The 19870-nt window shown below is 42.2% G+C and overlaps 1 protein-coding gene across 1 annotated transcript in view; it reads left to right on the top strand.

Annotated features, from left to right (window-relative positions):
- Positions 1–19870, top strand: part of LOC142340032 (glutamate receptor 2-like) — a 118391-nt gene that overhangs the window by 54730 nt on the left and 43791 nt on the right. Inside the window, exon 13 of the mRNA XM_075390430.1 lies at positions 19168–19366. Within this exon, the coding sequence (XP_075246545.1) occupies positions 19168–19366 (199 nt within the window). The remainder of the gene's footprint in view (positions 1–19167; positions 19367–19870) is intronic.

Genomic DNA, 19870 nt, shown 5'->3' with positions numbered 1-19870 from the left:
CGGGATTGACGAATAGACGTTTTATTTTGATACTTTTTGATAGGTTTTAGGTTTTTTTTGTTACCCCTCCCTGCAAAAATAAAATCAGAATAAAAAAATAATTACTTTAAGTATATTGGGCAAAATTATTGATCTCGATTAATGAATAAGGGTTATTGTGTTATTTCGTAGTAAAATAATATTGACATTTATTTAGATACAATCCTTCATAATGGGAGGGGTGGTTGTGTGGAGGGCCATTGCGTTGCTCATTCTGGCGGGAATAGTGCGATCAGAGATCGAAAGAAACACGGCTGGAGCGGTTTTCATTCCTGAAACCCCAGTGATAATTTCAAGTGGACTCGAAGCGACGTGGGTAACCGTACCAATTCCCGGACTACCGGCAATAAATCTGACTCACTTAGACTTGGCTTATCAGGAATTTCAGTTGAAGTAGGCAATAAAGTGGAGAGGCTATGATGGAACCATATGTGGTGATCAAGAAACACATGAACGATTGCTGAACAGTACATATGTGACAATCAAAGGCGTGGAATATGAAGTCAAGGAGATTGAAAAGGTTTGGAGGGACATTAAGGACCGCATAGGGACGTTTGTTAATGGAACGACTAATCCCCGTCACGGTCGCGAACGTCGCGGTGCTGGAGCAATTTTTGCCGTGATTGCGGCCGTCTCAGTAGTTTCCTCAATTGTACTTGCTCCCGTACTTAAAAAGGTTTCTGTCACTATATGTCTTTCTTTGGTTTCTGTGGAAGCAGCAAGGACATTGACCCTTTGGGCAAAGAATCGGAATTCTTGGATGGAGCTATTCGAACATTTACGTTGGAATCAGGAGAAAAGATTCACTTGCTAGACCACTCTCTTAACAAGACCCAGGGCCAATTACGGCTGATATCCAAAGATGCAAATGCGAATTTTCACACTAATAGAGTTGCGGTTTCGCAACTCGCAAAAGCTGTATCTTATGGAGCTTATGGTGACCAAAAATCTGGACAGTGCGAAAAAAGTCATGAGTGGGCATCAACTTTTAAAAAGAGCATTGCCTTCACAACAGGAGTTCGAAATTTCAGCGATCATATGACTGCTATAAGATTGGAGTTAATTGCCTATAAAGTTGCTTTGCACAATTTTGGCTACGTGCTGGACGATGCATTGGGCTCTCTGGCTCAGGGACACATTCCTGCTACAATGATCCCACCGGAAGTTCTGTTGCAGGTCTTAGAAGGTCTTCAACTGGACACCCAGAAAGAGGCAATTCCGCGATATGATCTTATGACGTATTATAGGTTTGAACTTGTGGAATCGACAATAGTTACACACAATAGTTTGAACATTCTGCTCAGTATTCCGGTTCATCATACGAATGGTTTTCATCGTGTTTACCGCGCAGTACCTATTCCGCAGCCAATAGCTAATGGGTCGACGGCAACCAAGTACAGATTTGATAAAAATTATTTGTTGGTTTCGGAATATAATAATAATTTTGCGGAAGTTTCCGAAGGAAAGATGAACTCGCACTGTAGGGGGATTTCCAGGTTGCTGTTCTGCATGAAACCTTTTCCAATGGCAAGAAGCTCCTCGGCAACATGTCTTTCGAGCCTATTTTTCAACTTACCAACCTCTGCTTTGAGACTTTGTCCTCATGAAGTTGAAATTCTACCCGACGAAGCAGCTGCGGAATACCTGGATGACTCAACTTACCTAATCACGTCCAGCAACGATGATTTCAAATTCATCAACTATACTAGAGCGAAAGACCAATCACAAGGCGAACAGATACCTGGATGCAAGAGTTGTCTGATTAGACCCAGTTGCCATGGAAGGGTTGAAAACCCCACGGGAACGATCGTTCTATACCCGGTTTCCAGAACTTGTCAGCATAATTAAAGCAAAGTTGTTATTGTTGAACAGCATCCGCTACTGCAGTCATTGTTTGAAGTTTTGAGAACGGTGGAAAACGAGAAAATAGGAGTCGAAATTCCGGAAAATTTTGTAAACGCTGCCCATGAGGAGATGATAGAGTCTTTTAGACTAAATTTGGTAGACTTACCAGAGGGCACAGTTGACCAAGGGGAATTGGAATTGATTGCCAGGCCTTTTGCGGAACACATTCTTGACAAACATACGCCGTTTCATTGGAAAGCGTACCACATTTCACCCCTGCGCATTCTTCTTGGTCTGGTAGCTATAACAATTCTGCTCGTTATACTCTGGCTGATTTGGAAAAAATTGCAGGAACTCAAATTGTGTCCTTGTCAGGAGAGACTGCACGACGAATCGTTTTTCGAACATTTGAGACGAACTATGGTTCCCCCTGTGCGCTACCACCGTAGACACAAAAGAGGTAGCATCGATCGCATCAGCAATGATGAGGTGGTAATCGGTTCGCCGTCCCATAGCTCAACCAGGATGATTTTGGACGACATGGAAGGCAGGCGACGCTGTTGGATTCACAATCGTGAATTGCTTCCTGAGGACGCCGACCTACCGCAGTACGAGCCTGAACCGGCTAAATTGTTGGTCAGCTCGCAGGGATAAAGGACAATGCCGAGGCCCTCTAAGGCCTCACCAGGACGTGATTTGTTGCAGAAGGACTTCGGTAGGAAGTGACGTGGATTGGTTGCGGAGAGAGCACGCTGGCCCTCAACACTAAGTTTTTTTCTTCTTTAGCAGAAAGGACTCGAGTGAGTACAGACCTTCCTTTTCTAATTTTAGTAAAGATTGCTGGTGCTAATCGGATGACTTTATATGTCAAATCATTTTTATATTTTAAAAACGAAACTGATGTGCTATTCAGAATCTCTTCTTACCTTATGATGTCCGATCCAACAGTGAAACTGAGGGAAGCTAATTTTTAAATTTCGTTTAACTGTGTACCACTGGGATTTTAAGTGTTTTGACTTTACGGACCCTCAGTTTTGCTTTTGGTTTTATTGTGGCTTAGTCTGTATTTGCCGCGCAGTTTAATTTCAAACTTATACCCTAATGCTAGATCTTACCCTGTCTTATAATCTAGATAATTATTAACGTGATTCACTAAAAAAACCCATCGATTGAGAAACAAAACAGGTATTAAGGTAAATTAATAAGAAGACATAAAGGGCTACAGTAGAAGATTGCTACGTCAAGTGAAAGTCTGATAAGAAACAATACTATGTATTAAAGAAATATATTGAGTCCAGTCAAAGGTTTCTGAAAGTCTGCGAAGCTAACACGCGAGCTTAGGTTTCTCTAACCAATTGAGAACTTGGTGCAAGATTGACCCGTCCTCGTGCACCTCGGCCTCATTCTTTAGAGCCAGTTTGAGTCGTTGAAAGGGGGCTGAGGAATTCCCAAGCGGTAGTTTGGTGTCCTGGCCTTGGAGGATAACCCAAACGTCTAGTAGATAGAATTCTTCTGGATTAGTTGGCACAGGGCTTTTGGAAACCACCTGAAACAGAATACAATCAATGTCCATAGCTGGAAGGAAATCAAAGGGTTTGCTGGTTAATCCATGAGGAAGGATGAAAGCCAGAGTCCTGTTGTTGAAGGCGTCCCTGAAATAAACAATGAGCGTTGAGTTATGAGAAAAAAACACAAGATTTGGATCACCACACAAAGTACAGTATATAAGAAAAGAAGATTGTTAAAATTTCCTTACATGTTGGGTTTCTGCTAGATGACTGCGTTTGAGAATTGCTGAACGGTTTGATGATTGAGCTGATTTATGGTTAGGCAACGATTGAACGTCCTGATTGAAAAAATGGTTATCTTGAGCAAATATAGAATACGGCTTACTTAACAGATGGCGTGATTAATGAGATGTTTAAACAATGGGCAAGAAGGAGTGAACTTCTCTTATCACAAATTAAACATCCATATTTACCTTGAGTAAACAAACTGAGAAACAAGAGAATTTGTCAAAGAGATAAGATAAGAGCATCCGCACTAGCTGGAGAGAATTCACTAAGACAAAAACAGCAAACCATGAGCAGCCCACGACCAAGGAGTGACAGCGAGGGTGAAGTAAACACTGCGAGCAGAATTGAAGTAAGAGAACGAGATGAGTCGGCTAATGATCTAGATCAAGGTGATCAACAGAACCAAAACACCACAAATGCAAGGCATACTGAAACATCAGGGGAAGGATCCGCTGCGGTGAGGGGATGGGTACCTAGATGGGGCCAAAGGCAAATTCCCCCTTGGACCAGTAGAACCACTGGACAACGAGTGGTGTACGGCGTTGGGAGAAGACGCAACACTCGAGGTGCGAACACGTTTAGGAACGCGCACATTGCATACAAGCGCAAGATCGAGCGAGCGTTGGAGCGATGCAGAGCGCGCGAAAGATCGCTGCAGGAGGAATTGTCCCTCTTGGAGCGAAGGGAAGTAAGAGTACAAGAACTGGGATTGTCATCAAGCGACGAACTCTAAGTACTGCTTTAAAAAATTTTTATTGTCAGAAAATTTTTTTGCCGTTTTTCTGTATTAATAAGTTTTAACTCGCAGGTTTTGCCATCATTCGGGAGTATGATGAGAATAGTGGGGGGAGTGTAGCGAACATGAAATTGAGTATAGTTAGTTATAAGTGGCGAAAGTGTGTGTATGTAGGCTCTTTAGAAATCTCGCAATTAGGACCATCTAATTAAGATAATAACACCAAAGCTAAATTGAACAAATTTAAGTACTCTCTTGAAAGCAAACACATGGTGCCCCAAATTCTCATTAAAACAAATATGCACACAAGTAAGCAAAGTTACAAACCGGATAAAGGCATAACAAATTGGTTGAGGTTTAGTAATAAAAAACTGTCAAAACAGATTGACGAGACAAATAGGAGACCTGATTAAACTGAGGTGTATACATAAACAAAATAGCATAGTTCGGGAGTTAAAATGGCAAGAACTAAAAACACAAAGAAAGTCCTAAAAGGGATGAAACTTTCTCCATACGGGGGAAATCGGTGTCAGACGTCCCCTGAAACTGACTCCGCGCCACCTCCTTCTCCGCCAGCCTCACTTTTCGAGCCGGGAACATCTGTGGTACAGGCGGCAGCTGGTGGGGCGCTAAAAGATAACGAGAAGAAACGAATAAAAGATATTAAATTACAAAAGAAAAAGAAGGTAAAGAAGGTCAATCAGCGCATGGCGGCAACGGGGGGATTGACTTGGCCGAATTGGATAAAAAGGACCCCGAAATGGTCTCTGCAGTGCGCTTGATGGTTGAACAAGAAGAAAAAGATGAGGAGGAGTTAAAAAAAGGAAGCAAAACTGGACTCAAATAAATAAGTTGTATGTATAATAAGTATTAACTTACCTTTCATGCCTATGTTTCTTGTCGCAGCGGTATATTATTAGACAATGCGGTGTACGCTCCACTAATTGGAATTTAAGAAATATTCCGCCTCGAATTAATCCCTTGTGAGTCCCAGCTAGACTGAGATAGTAAGGTTGTTCATCGTAGCCAGATTCATAATATACATAAATATTAATACGGAAGCGTCAGGCAAATAGTCTGAGGTCTGTTGTACTGATAAATTCGACGTCCTCGATCCCTTTAGATAGAGTTACTTTGCCGGGTCTGTCGTAAAGGTGCTTATCGGACCCAGTGCGTAGTTTGACAAATAATATTTCAAATTTACCCGCCTGCGTGCGGTTTCCCGTAATAATGGTCGACAGACAGCCAATAACACAATTGTATTTAGGATGAGCAACGTCTAATGCAATAGGCTCGTATTGCAGGGTGTCGAATTCAGGGCAACTAAAAAGAATTTCCCGCCCCCCACGGAGGTTATATTAAGCGGACGTTTACCAAATTTTAATGGCATGTACACCCAATGGTCCTCTCAGGCTGGTATACCCTTCGGGCCAATCCGACCACCCAAGTCCGAGCTACTAACACCGGAAGTGGTGTGATTTGAAGGTTTTCGATATTTTGAGCGAAAAAATGACTGTTCGGGTATGATATAAGAGTAACTAAGGGTTGCAATGGGTATTAAGTCCAGAGTAATGTAGCACATGATCATGGGAAGGGTTTAGGAAGTTGTGGGAGAAATTTATTAGCATTTTGAAATAAGAATAGGCAGTTTTCACTAAAAAGAGTTAACACTGAAATGGAAATAGTAATTTCTCTAAAAGTTGAAGTCGGATTGACCTGAAACTTGGGGGATAGACTAATTTGGGTACGGGGAATCCGATTTTGAGGTCGGATTTGACCCCACACCAACCTGCACGGAACTAGCGCACGCCCGTGCTGCGGAACGTAAAATTTGAATTGCTCGTGGAGTATTGGTAGTAGCCCTATGATTTTTGGAGGGTTAGTGTAACTTTTTAAGGGCTTTCGATTGGTGATATTTTCATTCCCAAATTCCGACCCAAATTCAGGACGAACCGAGTGCCGAAAACTGGAAATTTGCCTTTTTGAGCTGCCGAATGACTTTGAAATGGTATTAATATGATAACCGGAGACAGTTAGTGACAAAAAATAACCACCCCGATCAATTTTGACGAACTCGGATTTTTCGGGTTCCGGCGCCCACGACTCGTTAAAAATTTTCAAATTGCAAACGACTCCCAACGGCTGATCCGTTGGTCATGAAACTTGGCAGGCAAAGTGGTGGCACCCTATAGTTACTAGAAAACTTTACCCGAAGACGTTTTGACCACTACTTCGCAAGTTATAAAGTTTCGAAATTTGGGGTCATCCGGGAGGTCGATGAAAAGTGTGCGCGGTCATTGCTCGTGTTCTATTAAGAGTTAGATGATAAAAATTGGTGGGTAGGTGTAACTATAGTAGGATTTTTCGCGCCAATAGTTATTTTTACCAAAGTGACCCTTCATCCTTGACTATTGACCCCTAGTTGACCTCTAGAGGTCAAACTTTTGGGTTTTTGGGAAATTTTAGTTTCTGACTAATTTTTGTATGGGGAATTGCACGGAGTACTGGGAAGAGCATACCAAGCCATTATTTTAGCTTTAGCGAGCATGAATTAGCGGTATATTTACACATGGAGACCAATAGTCTTTGGATAACAAAAGCGACGAAATTGACTTGGCGCCAAATTTGTGTGCGCAAATAAGAGCGATAAGGACCGCGGACTTTGACGTTAATCTGTTTGTTTAGTGAAGAGAACCCCTCCTGCGGATGTATCAATCAGTCACAATGACTTACGGTGTTTACTTAAGTTCTAAAAGTGTATTTAATTAAGATAAGATAAAGTTAGGCAAATAGAAAAAGTTGCAATCAGCTTATCGTGTATAAGTTGAGAGAGAGAGAGAAAATACTGAGCTAGTGAGCAGTTGGTTCAGTTGGACTAAACTTAAAACAGTCAATAAAGTTGCAAGACCAGTTAGGAAACTGTGAGCAACATGGTTAATTATATTTCGAGTTAATCACGATAAAATTTTGAACTTATAGAAGATTTTGCAGTTGAGTCTGTCTCAAGTTGTTAGTTGATTGAGAGTTGCATCTATTTACTGTGGATTCTACATTTGTGCTGGTGTTCTCTATTCAATTTAACGTCTTTTGGGACAAAGCACTTTTAACAGCCTGCAAGAGTGGACGAGGGGAAAAACTCAGAAAAAGAGACAAGGTAGCGCTTGCTTCATCATTTTCTTTTAAACCCTCGGTGTTGGTTTCAGTTAAATTTGTTCAATCTTCTGGGCGACAGATCCCCCTCACTGTTGGTCTAGTTAGAAATTCAGAAGACGACATAAATTAACATTTTCAAATTCCGATAAAATCTTTCATAGCTCCAAGCACTAAAAAAACTACATTTATTAATTAAGGAATTTATCTTTCATGCGTAGCTTAGAATCCAATCAGAGAACAAACAAAATTCCAAAATTCGACATTCATTTTATTAATCCAATTTTTCAATATCTCAGAAAACCTTGATACAACAGGAAAACTAGATTTTCAGGCTCATAAGGTATTATTGACATTGATGATGAGCAACAGTGTTGAGCAACAATGAAGTATATTTTGTACAGTACGAGCGTCATTTCTAACTTGGACATGTTGCATTCTATCTTGTGAATTACCTTTCAACAAATTGAAAGTTTACTTCTGTATTTCTGTTTGTTAGTAAGTAAATAGATTTAAAGCGAGTAATATATATCAAAATGCGTCATTTTTTTAGCCAATCAGAATCGAGTATTTAAATACGCATAGAAATCGTTCCAATTTACGTATAAAGTCCCTAAAAAGTTCATTTAACCTAATTTTAAGTAAATATAACCACTATACGTATCGATTAAGCTGGTTTTTGGTTTAATATTTTTAGGTTTCCTAGACAATTGTCGATTGAATACGAACTGATTTGACGTCAATGACATCAGATAGAAAACCGGTAAAAGAGCATCAAAAAAACCTTGCCGTCTAAACTCTCACTTTTTGCTATATACGAGACTATCTTAATACGTTACAACCTTAATACGTTACGATCTTAATACGTTGATTTGTCGATTTATAGCACTATGTTGCTTATTATATCGTCTGATTGAATTGAATCTATCACGGTTGAGTGTTTTACATCTACATTTTTGGTGCCTGATTGTTTTGATAAACTTAATAGATTATGAGAATAGAGATTGTTACGTAACGATTATGAGTGTGTAACGTTATTTCGAAGCTGTGTCGTAGCTTGGTGACTACAGTAATTTCGTCATCAATATTGCCAATACGTGCTGTGTCTAACAAGTAGTAGCTTTGCCCTTTAGTGGTTGTGGGCACGTGTACGTGGTGAGGGGTTGTCAAAGGGTAATTGGTGGTGCTAAGTGGTGTCTGCGTGCCTGTGGGTTTCGGAGCTGAATAGCTAGTGCTGCCTCCGAATAGACTTATTTCTCAACAAGCAGTTTGCAATAGATTGTAGTGAGACTGGATATGGAGCCGCAAAACATTGTGGCCAACACCGTCTACCTAAAGGCCAGAGAAGCCCTCTCAACTGTGGCCCTCTCTCTCTCTTCCAGTGTTCACAGGAGGTCTCAAAGGAATGAGAATTTGGTGGACCTTCTTTTCCGAGATGTACAGAGGGATGACTTTGGGTGGCACCTAATGATCGAATAATGAAAAGCTGACGAAAAAAACTGTAAGACAGAACTAAAACGATATATTAGTTTTCATTTGCTGTAAAGTTTTTTGAGATAATTTAGACGGCAAGAAAGCCAACCCTTGATTTTTCATTTTTGAAGGGGTACTTATGTCAAACAATTGCCTTGAAAAAATGTTCTTAACAGGTGCCCACAATTATTAACAACCACAAACATAATCGTTGAGAAAAAAAACATCACTTTTGAAAGTTTTTGGTCGACTTGTCGAAAATTTGTAAAAAGTGATCAAGTCCGTTCGTAAATCAAAAAATAACCTCGCATGCAAAGAAAATTGAGAGAATATTCTGCTAAATTGTTCAATTTTGAAAATTTTTTGGTCCATTTTGATGCAATTCTAAAAATTTGAGAAAATCAATACCGAATATTGATAAACCGTATTTTCAAGCTTAAAAATGTCCAATTGACTGGATTGCCGTTCCGTAATCAAGAATTTGCAAAAAAATTGACCAAAACCGGAAAAAATTGGACAAAAGCATAAAATTTTGACAATTTTGTCAAAATTTTGATTTTACAACCAGAAGGTTCGTCATTTGAGTGAAACTAAATACACACAGAAAATTTGTGAAAATATTCACAACCCCCTGCCTACAAAAAATATAGAATTCCCATATTTTTCTCGTCGCTCGTTCATGTAACGTTTTTCGTACGCGTCTTTTTTGTCCTTTCACTCGTCAATTGTCCGTGTTCCGTTCTTTTTCCTTTCATTAACGTCGCTCTCCCAAAACGTCGCTTTTCGTTTTCCCCCCGCAACTTTTCCGGATTTTGATGTAGTATGTTGTCATATATGTTGAAGTATGTTGTGTTTTGTTGCAGTATGCTGATTATGCTAGTATGCTGGTTGGTTGCTTTGGTCTTGTTGCTTTCTAAGGTGTGACTTAAGTTTGTTCTAGAGTTACGACTAGTTGGTTCCTGGACTTTTCCAACTGACTAATTTACTAGCAACCCTTTTGTATTATTTTGATTTTTTGCAGTGCCACTGTATGTTTGCGTGTAACTGTATGAGTGTTATTTGGTTTGAGTTTTTGCCTTCTAGGGTGTGACTTAAGTTTATTCTGGAGTTACGGCTAGATTGTTTCTTTACTTTTCCAGCTTTCATAGACTACAAAAACGCTGCATATTATTCAAATTTTGCTGTAATTTGGTTAACATTGTTGGTATGCTGATCGGTTTTTTAGGTTTGAACATTGCTAGGGTGTGACTTAAGTTTATTCTGGAGTTACGGCTAGTAAATTTCTTGCTCTTCTCATCCATTTAGTACACTACTGCTTTGCCGTAAATTAGTTTGTTATTTGGATATTAAGCCCCACAATAACTTATGCTAGCTTGTCTTGCAGTAGCATTTCTCCTCCTTCCTAGGGTGTGACTTAAGTTTGTTCTGGAGTTGCGGCTAGTTTGTTTGGTTGAGTTTGTTGCTGTGGTCTGCTAGCATAGTGCATCCCGACCTCCCCGCTCGCTGCTTAATCGTCTCCCGCCCGTACCGTCCCGCCTTTCGGTTTTGTTGCGCGCTACTCGCTCAACGCCTCCGTTCTGTCCGTCCTATTTCCCGTTTCTTCGTGCGTCGCTCGTTCCGCTTTTCCGTCCCGTCCTTTGCGTCGCCCGTTTCCTACTCGCGTTTTTCCCGTCCCGGTCCGTTTCCCGTTTCGTTGTGCGCTGTTCACCCGTCCTTCACGCCCTGTCCGTTTCGTCTCCCGTTTCGTTGCGCTTCGTACACCCGGCCCTTTTTTGCGGGTTGCCTGTCTTTGTGTTTAGTCTCACGTTGCCAAAAAGCACGTTAGACGCTCTCTGACTTTCTTTACTTAGTTTCGCCGAGTAATTCGTTGCTCGGTAACTTCTTTCCTGCTCCTCGACGTCTTGATTATCAAGTCGTCGTCATTTGGGTTCGGTATAACCCGCACTCCACGTGTTCGTTTGGAAGTTACTTTCATTGCATTGAGAAATCAGCCAATTTAAGATCATGGCCGATCATCAAGAGAAATCGAAAAAGCTCTTTAATGCAAGATCTAATCTAGAGTCTGAGTTATGTAACATCCATAAGGACATCACACATGCCATAGATAGTCAAGACAGGAGGGTTAAAGTTGAACGATTCGTTTCTACGTTGTAAGACGTTTTCAGTAAACTGGTGCAAAAGAATGGGGAACTATTTGACTTGGCCAGTAAAGCGGAGAACCCAGATTAAATTTACCCTGTCCTTGAGCAATGGTTGGATGATGTAACTAAGAACATTGATAAATTCTTGCTTGCGGCTAGAAGCTATATTGACACAGTTGCTGACCGAGAAACCGTATGTGAGGGCGTTAATCCTCAAGGGCAGTCTCGGAGAAGTTCACGCCGAACAACATCATCAATGTCCAGCCAGCGTAAACATGACTTTCTCATGGCAAAACTAAAACGCGAAGCGGCCGAAAAACAAGAGCAAGCTGCCATGCGCCTGGCTAAACAAAAACACGAAATTGCTATGAAAAAAGGAGCTTGAAATGCAAATGGAGCAGATGGCACTTCAAGAATTGGAGCAAGACCACCGCCAGCGTGTTGCCGCAGCTAAATTATATGAGGCTGAATTAATGGATAATCATTCTTTGTTTAGTCACCACTCAAATGAACTGAATTTGCTTAAAGATAGGGGATCAGATAGACTTGTCCAGGATTAGGTAAATTCTTTTCCAGCAGGTAATTCATTGACTGCTGCAAGTGAGTTAAATTTTTCTCGTCCTGGTTCAGCATCCGCTGACCCTCCTGTTCAAGAAACTGTCCCTAGTAATCCTCCAGAAAATACAAGTAATTTTGCCGGTAACTTGAATCATCTTGAAATGCTTTCTCAGTACACAAGGCCAGGAGTTGCAATTTCTGTTGCTCAGCAAGAAGCGTTGTATCGGGAATACCTCCAGGCTCAACTACAGCAATCACTCAGTGATCAAAGGGTTGAGCGGGCACATAGTCCCTCAGGCAGTGGTAAGGTGAACCAAGTGAACCAAGTACCAGTCGACGTACAAAATGTTGCACTCCCACCACCTCTGCCACCTATGCAACCTCGCCGACCACCAACACCCGTTATGGCACCAACGAACTCCATGTTTGTACCTGATTTTTCGACAAACCCGCAGGTAGATAACTTCTTGGTTCCGAAAAGCTCCAGTGTGCCTGGTGAATTACATATGTCGATGCCTCATGTTCCGCAACTACAGAATCCATCTCAAAGTAACATTCCACACCAAACACAAGTTCCTGTTGCCCATTCCCCGCATAATGTCTTTCCACCTCTAAACCCACTCGTGAACCAGCCACCCGTAATCCCATCTCAACAATTATTTATTCCGCAGCCTGCCGTGATTCCGTCGCCCATTCCATTGAGCACAGCAACATACTTACCCGTCTCCAACCAAACACTGTCCATTGAGCTCAAACCCGCCTGGTACCGTGTATAACCGCACCGAAACGTTCCCTTAACCCTAACCCCGATTTAAATTTGTGGCGTTGTCCTCAGAACACTTCCCCAAACGTAAACCAGATGAAAAATAATGCAATCGCCTTCAACAACGTTCAACCGAACCTACCCCCAATCACAGCTAACCCCGTCATCAGCCATCCCATTTTGCAATTGAATGCACAACAAAATCCTAATAGCAACCACGCAGCAAACTGTAGCATCCCTGTTAACCCCTTTAGTACAACTACTAAAATCGCGCCACCTTTTGTCACGCTGGTTATACATCCAACATACGGGCGTACTGCTCCGATATCATTGTGCTGGGGTAGCCCACCGCATCCCGCGCCTGCAGCGCCAACATCTGAAAATGCAAACTTGATTAAGGCATTCACTGACACTCTAACCAGCAAGAGGAATGACCCGCTACCCGAAGGGAAGTTATCCCAATGCAACGGAGATCCTCTTCAGTGGCACGAATGGTATGGTCAATTTAAAAGCGCAATTGACTCTCAGTCCTTAACTGATGACGTGAAATCGACATACCTTAAGACTCTCGTAACTGGTAAAATTAAAACAGCTATAGCTGAGTTCGCTTACTGCGGCGCAATGTACAAAGACGCCCTGAGGACCTTAGAACGTAAATTCGGCCAACCACAGGCGGTCGTAAGTGCCCATTTGGACAAACTCAGCAGCTTTCCACCATTGAAGATGCACAATAGCGACATCATTAACTATTCAGGGTGCATTTCAATTCTTATCGTGGTCTTTAAATCTCTCTTAAAGGATTCGGATTTAAAGAGTGCTGCGCTTCTCAACACCGCCGTACAGAAGCTTCCACTCAATATGAAGGAATCGGGGTCACTTTTCACGGTCAAAAAGCATTGGGTGAAACCTACTCTTCTGGATTTCAACGACTGGTTAAAAGAGAAGGCCGAAGCGCACGATTTGATGAAGAACACCGCATTTAACGCAAGGACTGAGGCTACCAACAACTCAGTAACAAGATCAAAAGTTGCTTCGAAGGCATTTGCTGCAAATACGCAACACAAGAGTAATGTTAAGCCGAAACAGAGTTCTCCGTCACCACCAATCTCTAGTTGCATTGTATGCAAAGGCAGCCACCGGCTGGGGGAATGCCGTGTCTTTCAGGAAAAAACTCCCACGCAGCGAGCCAAGGTCGTGGCTGAAGCAAAGCTCTGTTTCTCTTGTTTGCGTGATAAACAAATGTTTAGGCACTGCGCAAGTCCCCGTAAGTGTAGGAAAGATGGTTGCACCAGCTCCCATAACACCTTACTTCACGGAGCTGAAAGGGTTTTTGCAGCTAAACCCTCAACAAACAACCACATCAACACTTCGAAGTCGAACGCCGGTACTAGTAGGCCATCTACCGGTCAACAGCAACCCAGCAAAACAACCACTTTGTTTTCCGTGACGGATGTCAAAGGCTTCCTTCAAGTCACGGAACTGAAACTTACTAATTCTTCTGGTAGTAGTACTACGGCGTTGGTTTTATGCGGTACCGCTTGCAGTAACTCTTGGGTATCCGATAGTCTCGCAGATAGGCTCGGTTTGCAGGGTACCGCATTAAAACTGACCATCAAGGGTATAAACGCGGAAGAACTGATCGACACAAAGGTGGTTCAATTGACTGTGTCACCTCATAAAGATCAAGACTTCGAAGCATTCACTGTGCGTCCCTATGTGAGGGAAACATTAAATGTAGGTTCCGACATCATTGACGTTAGGTCCATGCAAGAAACTTACCCACATCTGGCAGTCCTAGATCCAGTAAGATATAGCTATGGAGACATTGAGATGATACTTGGACAGGATGTCTACCATGCCATCCGCCCGTTAGAGTATTTTTCAGCCGAGGAAAAGGGCTCACCGTTCGCTGTCCGCTTGCCCATAGGTTGGGTTCTAAGTGGCCTTTCCCGTCAAGTTCAAGTTTAGTCTCGACGTGTTTCAAAGCCAATATTGAACGGGATTATGAATTAGCTGGTCAGGTTAAGTCTTGGTATGATATGGAATCGTATGGCGCGTTCAAGCAGGTAGACCCACGACCCGCAGCGGATGCTCGCGCGCAAAAAATAGTTGAAGCAACAACTTTTCATAACGGCCAAAGATACGATGTCGGCATGTTATGGGCTGATGACAACATCCAGCTACCGAATAACTACTTTTCGTCACTGGTACAACTCAAGTCTCTCGCAAAACGGCTCTCAAAAGATGAACACCTTTAAAAGAAAAAAAAGATTGAATTGAAGCCCTTAAAACGGTAAACTGTTTCATCAGCTAACTTAAGTCACACCCTAGAAAGCAACAAGACCAAAACAACCAACCAGCATACTGGCATAATCAACATACTGAAACAAAAACACAACATACTTCATTATATATGACAACATACAACATTGGCAGTGGTCGGATAAAGAGTGGTACCTACCACATCATCCCGTAATCAACCCGAACAAACCGGGGAAAGTGCGTAGGGTATTAAATGGTGCAGCAAAGTTCCACGGTACTTCTTTGAATAAATCTTTGCTCACTGGCCCCGACCTGCTCCAAAACCTAATCCACGTACTCCTTAGGTTCCGTCAACATCAATTCGCCGTGTCCGCTGATATCGAGGGTATGTTCCTCGAAGTGGGTGTCCATGTCTGTGATCAGCCATCACTGCGATTTTTCTGGCGGGAGGACCCCACAACAAATGTTGTAGTGTATCAATACACGCGCCATATATTCGGGGCTAAAGACCCGCCCATATGCGCTAACTATGCACTGCAACGCACGGCCCAAGACAATGTTAATCAGTACCCGGAAGCAACCAAAGCCGTCCTAGAAAACTTCTACATGGACGATTACTTGGATTCGGTGCAGTCACCTGAGAGGGCTCTCAAAAGGTCGAAAGAGTTGGGGCATCTTCTTCATCTCGGTGGGTTCAAGGTTACTAAGTTTGTTAGCAATGTACCAAATCTGGCTGATCGAATTGATGGGTCACCTCAGTCCACCGAACCAAAAGTATTTGCCTCATCTAAGGAGGAATCTTCGCATGTCCTTGGGTTGAAATGGGATCACAACAATGATACTCTAGTTGTGAGTCGGGGTACCTCCAGTACAGTAACTAAGTCGTTAACAAAACGCTTGGTATTGAGCCTAGTGTCCAAGGTATTTGATCCCATCGGCTTAGTGGCACCATTTACCGTTGGTGCCCGATTGTTACTAAAGGACATCTGGCGTGTCAGCGGGCAGCACTGGGACGAAAAATTGCCAAAAGACACTGTTGAAAGGTTCCTCGAATGGAGTGTAGAACTACTTAAGCTTACCGAAATTACAATACCGAGGAGCTACTTTTACGGAAACTTTGAACACCTGGAACTACACATGTTTGGAGATAGTTCACAAGAAGTTTTCAGTGCCGTTGCATTTCTCCGAGCTCGAGTAACTGCTTCGAGTGGTCCCCAAACGGAGCTTGAGTTTGTCCTGGGTAAAGCTCGCGTAGCACCTATGAAGGTCATGACTGTTCCAAAGCTGGAATTACAGGCAGCGCTACTGGCCGCTCGACTGAAACAAGATATCTGTCAAGCTCTCAAAGTGAAAGTCAACAGGGTTTTCATGTGGAACGACAGCACTACTGTCTTGCAATGGCTTAACTCTGCAACCAAGCACCCAATATTTATTGCAAACCGTGTTTGCGAGATCTTAGAACACACTAGCGTTGACGAATGGAACCACGTTGCCTCAAGCGATAACCCGGCAGATGCCGGCACTCGTGGTATGTCCGCTGAGGTTTTGCAATCAAGTAGCCGGGTGAGAAGTCCAGACTTCCTAAGAACCAAGCAATTCCCGTTCGAACCAAGCACTGAAGTAGTTAATAACGTCAACTTTGGTATAGTAACTAAGGAAACTGACAAAACCAATACATCATTGGCCGCATCCGTAAACAAGTCAACTAAGGAGCCGCCCCCGCAACAAATTCCCTTCGATAAGTACAGTTCTTATCAGAAGTTGCTACGGATAACAGCGTCTGCACTCCGCTTGTTACCTTCTCACGAATGTTACTGTAATGCCGATGGTAGCGTCATAGACCCCACGGAGCTTCAGAAGCCGAGCGTCATCTCCAGTATCTTGTCCAAGGAGAGTCATTCAATGCAGAGAGAAAACATCTCCTGGAAAACGAACCCGTTAAACGGAGTAGTCGCATTGCCCCGTTTTCTCTCTTTATTGGGCCAAATCGTCTAATCCGATCGGCCGGCCGCATCAAACGGTTGGTCGAAGTTGACTTTGATGTAAAACATCCTATCGTTCTCGACGCACGCCATGCATTCGTAAAGTTGTTCCTTATGCACAACCACGTTAAACATCATCATCAAGGTATTGACTACCTGCGGGCTAAAGTACAAGAACGTTATACCATCCTCAAATTACGATCCTCACTGCGTTCAATTAAATCTAACTGCATCACGTGCAGAAAGTTCCGAGCTGCCACTATCCAACCAATTATGGCTGACCTCCCAGTAGAAAGACTCGCATACCAGTCTCCTCCCTTCACGAACACCGGGGTCGACTACTTCGGCCCGTTTTACGTTACCGTACGTAGGACTATCGAGAAAAGGTGGGGTTTCCTCTTCACATGTTTAACTAATCGTGCCGTTCATGTTGAAATCGTTCCATCCATGGACGCCAGTTCGTGTGCAATGGGAGTAGAGCGGTTCGTCTCCCGTCGAGGTACACCGGCCATTATTTGGTCTGATAATGGCACTAACTTTGTAGGCGCGAAAAAATAACTACGCGAAAACATCGAAAAGTGGAACACCATCAACATCGCCGTGGAACTTGACCACAAAGGCATTAAGTGGAGGTTCAATCCGCCCAGTGCGCGACACCAAGGTGGAATCTGGGAGAGGCTGGTACGTAGTTTTAAGCGAATACTTTACACCATTATCGGGACTCGCCATCTCACGGACGAAGTTTTGAACACTACTTTTGGTCTCGTCGAACACGCACTTAACGCACGCTCGTTAACGCCCGTAAGCGCCGACCCGTCCGACCTAGGCGCATTAACACCTAATCATTTTCTCCTCGGTAACCAAGCACGTAGTCTCCCTTCCATCATTGGCGTAGATGAGTTTGATCACCGTAAGCGTTACGCTCGCGCGCAATCTTACGCTAACGCTATTTGGTCTCGGTGGATCAAAGAGTACGTACCGGCACTGAACCGACGTTCCAAGTAGCAGACGTCTGCCGAGCAACACCTGAGGACTGGTGACTTGGTCTGGGTAGTTGAAGAGACCAACCCAAGGGGTTACTACCCTACTGCTGGGATCACCGAACTTCGTTACGGCTCTGACAGCGTCGCACGCTCCGCTGTTTTGCGCACGTCCACCGGATCGCTCGTCCGCCCACTTGTAAAATTAGTACCTGTTCTCCCAGCATCTTCTTGGCAGGAGGACGTTAGTAAGTAAATAGATTTAAAGCGAGTAAAATATATCAAAATGCGTCATTTTTCTCAGCCAGTCAGAATCGAGTATTTAAATACGCATAGAAATCGTTACAATTTACGTATAAAGTCCCGAAAAAGTTCATTTAACCTAATTTTAAGTAAATATAACCACTATATGTATCGATTAAGCTGGTTTTTGGTTTAATATTTTTAGGTTTCCTAGACAATTGTCGATTGAATACGAACTGATTTGACGTCAATGACATCAGATAGAAAACCGGTAAAAGAGCATCAAAAAAACCTTGCCGTCTAAACTCTCACTTTTTGCTATATACGAGACTATCTTACTACGTTACAACCTTAATACGTTACGATCTTAATACGTTGATTTGTCGATTTATAGCACTATGTTGCTTATTATATCGTCTGATTGAATTGAAACTATTCACGGTTGAGTGTTTTACACCTACACTGTTTATCATATTTTTCTAATATCAAAAGCAGGACAGTATCAAAAGCTGTTTTTTAGATCAAATTGTGTGCAATTTGCCCTGAAATTTTTGTTTCCATTGACAAAAAATGTCCGGAGTTTCTACTGTTGCACCTCTTACTCAAGAAACCTATTTCTTTTGAAGACGAAAACGTCTTTTTAATAAAAACCCAATAGCCCGCTCTATATGTTTTTTTCAGAATGCAAGTGAGTGTGATATATTGGTCTATAACTATGAGCATCATTCGTGTAACTTTGTATATGGTTTCTAAACATTGCGAGAAAATATTTTTTTCATTGCACGCGAAGAAAGGCAAGAAATATGCGTCACACGCAACAGTATTTAATTGAGAGCCTATTTTTATCACAAGAAAGTATTTTAATCAACGTTTTTTGTTATATTGTACACTTCACTACAATGTCTTTTAGAGAAAACAATTGAATGGTTTCTTGATTTGAGAGTAGAATGAGAAGCAGAGGGCGTAATGGTAAAAGTAATTCTTAAAACTTCTAACTTTTCAACGTCACGCTTCGTTTTGGCATTAACCATGACAGCCATGATAGAAGTAGATATTTTTTTTAATGAAAAGTACTTTTTCGGTGGTTGTCTGTGCATTTCTTGCATAATTGTTGAAAAATTCCTCGACCCGGTTGCAAACTAGTTACAAAATTGGGCAGAAACGTATAGTTTAGAAAATATGTCACCTATTTTTCTCAGGACCTTGCCAGCGAGGCTAGTGGCATGTTCCTGGTGGTTCTTTACACTGACCATCATTAGCAGTTACACTGCCAACTTAGCAGCCTTCCTCACTGTAGACAGAATGAAGAGCCCTATCACTGGGGCAGACGACTTGGCAGCACAGACCCAGATCGAGTATGGCACTCTGGACCAAAGTTCATCTAAACTGTTCTTCGAGGTATCAAGTTAATCAATAGCAGTTTTTCTCAACAATTTGATTCTCAATAATTTTTTTGTTGAGCAGTCAACTTAGCCGTCAAACATTAGCATTCAAATTGATTCTGAATAATTTTTTTTGTTCATTTTAAAGTCAACTCTCAAAAAATTCTTACTCACACATGTGTGTTTTAGACTCTTAGGTTTCGTTATCCATGGAAAAAATGATACTTATCGCCAAAGATATTCATTTCTATGTTTATACAGGTGTCAGGGACATTTATCCAACTCCATTATACCCAACCTGCCATTTTACCCAATCCCATTTTAGACAGAGCCAATTTTGTTTTAACCTATTATTACCACAACGACTACTTACCATAATAATATCTGACGGCCATGGTTATATGCTTCATCGACTTTTGGGATCGGTATTAAACTATCACAACCGAATGCAAGATTAATTTATACGCTTAATTTTGAGAAAACATGCTTGCAATAGCGACTGCTAATTTGTAATCCAATT

This window comes from Convolutriloba macropyga, chromosome 5 (genome assembly GCF_964194025.1).
Source record: "Convolutriloba macropyga chromosome 5, txConMacr16.3, whole genome shotgun sequence".
Classification (NCBI taxonomy): domain Eukaryota; kingdom Metazoa; phylum Xenacoelomorpha; order Acoela; family Convolutidae; genus Convolutriloba; species Convolutriloba macropyga.
The sequence above is the reverse complement of the archived record's forward strand: the minus strand, read 5'-3'. Positions and strand labels throughout refer to the sequence as shown.